We start from the raw sequence: 7,076 nt of genomic DNA on the forward strand, positions 1-7,076 counted from the left end.
CCCAACAGCAGCAGAATACACATTTTCCTCAAGCACACATGAAACATTCTCCAGGATAGATTATATTGTTAGGTCACAAAACGAGTATTAACAAATTTGAGAAGATTGAAATCATACTGTAACAAATTTGAGAAGATTGAAATCATACTGACCATCTCATCTCATTTTCCTACCAAAATGGTATGAAACTAGAAATCAGTAACAGGAGGGTGAAAACAAAGGGAACAGAAACCAATGAAATAGAAAACAAATGGAGAACAGAGAAAATTCACAAATGTGTGGAAATTAAACAACACACTCCTTTTTGTTTTGTTTATGGTTTCCTTTTCTGTGCAAAACTCTTAAGTTTAATTAGGTCCCGTTTGCTTAATTTTGTTTTTATTTTCATTACTCAAGGAGATGGCTTGAAAAAGATATTGCTGCAATTTATGTCAAAGAGTGTTCTGCCTATGTTTTTCTCTAAGAGTTTTATAGTATCTGGCCTTACATTTAGGTCTTTAATCTATCTGAGTTTATTTTTGTGCATGGTGTTAGGGAGTGTTCTGAACAACACACTCCTGAACAAACAATGAGTCACAGAAGAAATCAAAAGGGAAATTTAAAAAAATTCCTTGAGACAAACAAAAATGAAAACACACTATACCAAATCTTACAGATGTAGCAAAAGCAGTTCTAAGAGGAAAGCGTATGTATAGTGATAAATGTCTACATTAAGAAAAAAAGATTTCAAATAAACAACCTAACTTTACACCTCAAAGAACTAGGAAAAAAAAAAAAAAACTAAGCCTAAAAGTTAGTAGAAGGAAGGAAATAACAAAGATCAGAGCAGAAATAAATGAAATAAGAGACCAGAAAGTCAATAGAAAAGGTCAATGAAACTAAGATCTGATTTTTTTTAAAACATAAACATGGAGAGTTGGAAAGATGGCGGAGGAAGAGCCAAGAAAAAAGATCCCTTTGGTTCCAGAAAATCTCCTGAAAAAGAGGAAGGCTTATCAGGCCCTGAAAGCCACCCAGGCAAAGCAGGCGCTTTTGCAAAGGAAGGAGCAGAGGAAAGGAAAAGAGATCAAGTTTAAGCCACTAGAATGGTTCCTACATGATTCCTGGCAGCAACTACGTGACAAGGTGCGACTCAGACGACTAGAAGTGAAACCTCATGGCTTGGAAGTGCCAGATAAACATTCCTTGGCCTTTGTTTTACGCATCGAAAGGATTAATGGGGTGAGTTTACTGGTGCAGAGGACCATTGCAAGACTTCGCCTGAATAAGATTTTCAGTGGTGTCTTTATGCAAGTAACTCCTCAAACCATAAAAACGCTTCGTATAATGGAACCTTATGTGACCTGGGGATTTCCAAATTTGAAGTCAGTTCGGGAACTCATCTTGAAACATGGACAAGCCAAGGTCAAGAATAAAATCATCCCTTTGACAGACAACACGGTGATTGAGGAGCACCTGGGGAAGTTTGGTGTAATTTGCTTGGAAGACCTCATTCACGAAATTGCCTTTCTGGGGAAGAATTTTCAGGTGATCTCAGGGTTCTTGCGCCCTTTCCAACTCTCAGTGGCCCGTTACGCTACCAAGAATAGAGTGGGCTTCCTCAAGGTAGTGGGCTCACCTGGCTATCGAGGTGAATGCATCAATCAGCTTATCCAGCAGCTGAACTAAACCCAGCATATCTGAAAGCACAGTGCCTTGGAAGCATGTGTTTTTGTTTTATGGAATTGTTACCCAGTATCTGCAAGCAAGATTATTTTCTGCTGTATCTTCAGAAACTGGAGGGAAAGGGTCAGGGAAAAGATGGTGATGTTCAGGGCAGGCACTTCTCATCCCACTTCAGTTCCAAGAAAAAGTTCCTGTGTGTTTTCTGCAAAGACCGCCATCCACCTCTGAAACCAGCAAAGGACTTGTGTCATGGAGGAGGGAGTCCTGTTTTATCACACCTATCCTGGGACTTCATGTTGGTGAACGAACAAATACCCACATATGAATACAAGACAGCAGTGGACCAGGCCCAGGGGCATATTGAACCTGGGGTATCCAAGGGCCTTGTTTTAGAAAGAACTTGAAATACAATTAGAAAGAAGCACACAAAAACAAAAATGAACAAACAAAAAAAAAACATAAACATGGACACACATTTAGCTAGACGAAGAATTAGAGAGGACTCAAATAAATAGAAATGAAAGAAGATATTCCAACTGTACCACAGAAATACAAAGCATCATAAGAGATTACTATGAACAATTGTATGTTAACAAATTTTATAACCTTGAATAAATGGATAAATCCCTGGCACATATAACCTACCAAGATGGAATCATGAAGTAATAGAAAATCTGAACAGACTAACGAGTAGGAGATTGAATCAGTATCAAAAACCTCCCAACAAAGAAAAGCCCAGGACCTACAGTCTTTACTGGTGAATTCTACTAAATATATAAAGAATAATTAATACCAACCCTTCTCAAACTTTCAAAATATTGAAGATCAAGGAACACTTTCAAACTTACTTTATGAGACCAGCATTACACTGATACCAAAGCCTTGCTGGACTCTACAAGAAAAGAAAAACTACAGGCCAATATCCCTAAAGGATATATGAATATGAACCAAGGATGGTTCATTCAACATGCTCTAATCAATCAATGAGATGCATCACATTAATAGAATGAAGGGTAAAAATCATAGAATCATCTCAATACGTGCAGAAAAAGAATTTGACAAAATTCAACGTCCTTTCATGATTAAAAACTCTCAATAATAAGGCATAGAAATAATGTACCTCAACATAATAAAGGCCATACATGACAAGCCTACAGCTAACATCGTACTCAACAGTGAAAATCTGAAAGCTTTTTCTGTAACATCAGGAAAAAGACAGGAATTTCCACTCTCACCACTTCTATTCAACATAGTACTAGCTAGAGTAATTAGGCAACAAAAAGAAATAAAAGGTATCCAAGTTCTTAAAGAAGAAGTAAAAACGTGTGTTTACAAATGACATGATTCTATATATAGAAAAACCTAGACTCCACCAAAAAAAAAAAAAGAACTAATACATGAATTCAATGAGGTTGAAGGATACAAAATCAATATACAAAAATCAGTTGCTTTTCTATATGTTAACAAATTATCAGAAATAGAAATTTAAAAAGCAATTCTATTTACAATAGCATTAAAAACAATATTTAAGAATAAGTTTAACCAAGAAGATGAAAGATATATATGCTGAAAGCTATAAGACAGTGATGTAAAAATTGAGGGAGACACAAATGAATGGAAGGATAGCCCATGTTTATGGACTGGAAGAATTAATATTGTTAAAATGTCTATACCACCAAAGACAATCTGCAGATTCAGTGCAATCCCTATCAAAATTCCAATGGCATTTTTCACAGAAATAGAAAAAACAATCCTAAAATTTGTTTGGAATCATAAAAGAATCTGAATAGCCAAAGCAGTCTTGAGGAAGAAGAACAAAGTTGGAGGCATCACAATTCCTGATTTCAAAGTACTGTATTACAAATCTATAGTAGACACAGACCAATGGAACAGATTTGAGAGGCTTTTATAAACCTTGATTTTGTCAAGAGTGCCAAGAATACTTAATGGGAAAAGGATAGTCTCTTCAATAATGGTGTTTGGAAAACTGGATATCTACATGCAAGAGAATCAAACTGGACCCCTATTTTATAACATTCACAAAAGTTAACTCAAATTGGATAAAAGACTTAGAATGTAAGACCTGAAACTGTAAAACTCCTAGAGGAAAACATAGGTAAAAAGCTCCTTGATGTTGGTCTTAGCAATGATTATTTTATATGGCACCCAAAACCTCAGGCAACAAGCAAAAGTAGACACCTGGGACTACATCAAATTAAACAGTGTCTGTACAGCAAAGGAAACAAAATGAAAAGGCAACCTATAGAATGGTAGAAAATATTTGTAAACAATATATCTGATGGGTTAATATCCAAAATATATAAAGAACTTGTGCAACTCAATAGCAAAAAAACAAATAATTCAATTTTAAAATGGGCAGAATAGACATTTTTCCAGAGCAGACATACAAATGGCCAACAGGTACACAAAAAGTGCTCAGCATCACTAATCACCAGGGAAATGCAAATCAAAACTACAATGAGATATCACCTCACACCTGCTAAGATGGCTTTTATTAAAAAGACAACAGATAACAAGTGTTGTCCAGGCTGTGGAGAAATTGTGCACTGTTGGTAGGAATGTAAGCTGGTACAGCCATTATGGAAATCAGTATAGAGGTTCCTCAAAAAAATTTAAAATAGAGCCGTATGATCCAACAATCCCGCATTTGGGAATATATCTGAAGTAAGTGAAATCAGACTCTCAAAGAGATATTTGCACTCCTATGTTTATTGTAGCATTATTCACAATAGCCAAGATATAAAAGCAAACTAAACGTAAGGAAGATGTGAAAGAAAATACACATACACAAAAAACATTATTCAGCCATGAGAAAAAAGAAAATCCTGCCATTTGCAACAGCATGTGTGAAACTAGAGGACATTATGCTAAGTGAAATTAGGCAGACAAAGAAAGATAAATACCGCATGATCTCACTTATCTGTGGAATTAAAAAAAATTAAACTCAGAGAATAGAATGGTGGTTACTAGGGGCTGGGGAGTGAAGGAGATGGGAAGATTCCAGTCAAAGGGTACAACAAGTCTTCAGTTGTAAGATGGATAAGCTCTGGGAATCTAGTGTACAGCATGGTGACTATAGTTAATGTGTGTGTACTCTAGATTTTTGAAGAGTAGACCTTAGGCATTGTCTCTACAAAAAACAGTGACTGTGAGGAGATGGATGTATTAAATAACCTGATTTCACACGGTATACTATGTCAAATCATCATGTGGTACCCTGTTAATAGATACAATTTTATTGGTCAATTATTCCTCAGTAAAGCTGAGAAAATATTGAGAACATTTTCATCATCTCAAAACCCTTGATACCAATTAGCTATCATCCCCTATCTTCCCATCCCTCCCCCAACGCCAGCCCTAAACAACCTCTGATCTACTTTCTATCTGTACCGATTTCTCTATTCTGGACTTTCATATGAATGGAATCATAACATATGTGAACTTTTGTGTCTGGTTTCTTTCACTTAGCCTAATGTTTTCAAGGTATATCCAAGCTGTAGCATGTATCAGCACTTCATTCCTCTTTAGAGCTGAGTAATATTTTGTTTTATCCTTTAGTCCATTGATGGACATTTGGGTTGTTTCCACTTTGGACTATTATGAATAATGCTGATATAAGCATTTGTGTACAAGTTTTTGTGTTTTCATTTCTCTTCTTATATACCCAGGGATGGAACTATTGGGTCTTTTGGTAACTCTAGGTTTAATCATTTGAGGAACTGCCATTAAACAGACTATTTTTCAAAGCATCTGCACTTTTACATTCCCATCAGCAATGTATGAGGGTTCTGATTTCTCTACATTATCTTTTTGATCATAACTCTCCTAATGGGTGGGAAGTGGTATTTGATGATGGTTTCTCTTTGGGGTGGGTTTACTTTTATATATTTTTAGATGAGGCTTCTGATACTTGGAATTTGAGTGTCCTTGAGTGTCCTTTGAGTGTCCTTCTGATACTTGGAATTTGACTGTTAAAATCAGTCTCACAGAGGCTCTGTTTCTTATATGTGAAATAGGAAATGACAATAACTTTCTTCTAGAGTGGTTTTCCCGCTTTTTAAATTATAGTAAAATATAAATAAAATTACTATATTTAAGTGTGCAGTTCAGTGTCATTAAGTACATTCACCGTGTTGTGCAACCACCACTACCGTCCATCTTCAAAACTTTTTCATCTTCCTCGAGGGAAACTCTTTATCCATTCAACACTAACTCCCCATATTCACCAACCCGCCCCACTCTCACCCCAAGTGCCTGGTAGCCACCATAATGCTACTATGAACATGGGTGTACAAATATCTGTTCTGAGTCCCTGCTTTAAATTCTTTTGGGTGTATACCCCAAAGTGGAATTCCTAGATTATGTGGTAATTTTATGTTTGATTTTTTGAGGAACCACCATACTGTTTTCTACAGTGGCTGTACCATTTTACATTCCCACCAGCAATTACACAAGGGTTCCAGTTTCTCCACATCCTCATCAGCACTTGTTATTTCCCCTTTTTCTTTTTTTCAATAGTAGCATTCTAATGGATGTGAAGTGGTATTGTGGTTTTGATTTGTATTTCCCTAATGATTAGTGATGTTGGGCATCTTTTCATGTGTTTATTGGCCATTTGTATATCTTTGTAGAAATGTCTATTCAAGTACTGTGCCCGTTTTTGAATTAGGTTGTTTGATTTTGTTGTTAAGTTGTAGATGCTTTTTATAGATACTGGATATCAATCCCTTATCAGATATATGATTTGCAGATACCTTCTGCCATTTCATGGTTGCCTTTTCACTATTGATAGTATCCTTTGATGCACAAAAGTTTTTAATTTTGATGAAGTACAATTTATCTATCTTTTCTTTTGTTTTCTGTGCTTTGGTGTCATGTCCAAGAAATCATTGTTAAATCCATTATCATGAAGTATTCCCTTCTGAGACTTATAGTTTTAGCTCTTGGATCCATTTTGAGTTAACTTTTATATACAGGGTACAACTTATTTTTTACATGTTGCTTATCCAGTTTTCCCAACATCACTTGTTTGAAAACACTGTATTTTCCCCATTGAATGGTCATGGCACCCTTGTCTAAAACCACTTGGCCTTATATGTGAGAGTTTATTTTTGAGTTCTCCATTCTATCCCTTCAGTCTATTTCTCTGTCTTTATGACTCAGTATCGTATGGTTTTGATTACTATAGCTTTGTAGTAAGTTTTGAAATTGAGTATGTGGGACCATATAAGTTTTAGATTTTTTTTCTATCTGCAAAAAAATCATTGGGATTTTGATGAAAATTGCATGGAATCTGTAGATTGATTTTGGGTAGTATTGACATATTAACAGTATTAAGTCTTCCGGTGAACAGGAACAGTCTACCCTGTTCCTTCATGAGCAGGCTACTC

At 35.8% G+C, this 7,076-nt stretch overlaps 1 protein-coding gene across 1 annotated transcript; it reads left to right on the forward strand.

The window, feature by feature from the left end:
• Window positions 1-882: 882 nt before the first annotated feature.
• LOC113628920 (60S ribosomal protein L7-like 1) lies at window positions 883-2,102 on the forward strand. The gene has a single exon (XM_027122974.1). The coding sequence runs from the start codon at window positions 925-927 to the stop codon at window positions 1,666-1,668; it is 744 nt and encodes a 247-aa protein (XP_026978775.1). The 5' UTR covers window positions 883-924; the 3' UTR covers window positions 1,669-2,102.
• The last annotated feature ends 4,974 nt before the right edge of the window (window positions 2,103-7,076 follow it).

The sequence above is a fragment of the Aethalodelphis obliquidens genome, unplaced genomic scaffold (genome assembly GCF_003676395.1).
Source record: "Aethalodelphis obliquidens isolate GAN/ISIS:26980383/991018 unplaced genomic scaffold, ASM367639v1 scaffold25, whole genome shotgun sequence".
Classification (NCBI taxonomy): domain Eukaryota; kingdom Metazoa; phylum Chordata; class Mammalia; order Artiodactyla; family Delphinidae; genus Aethalodelphis; species Aethalodelphis obliquidens.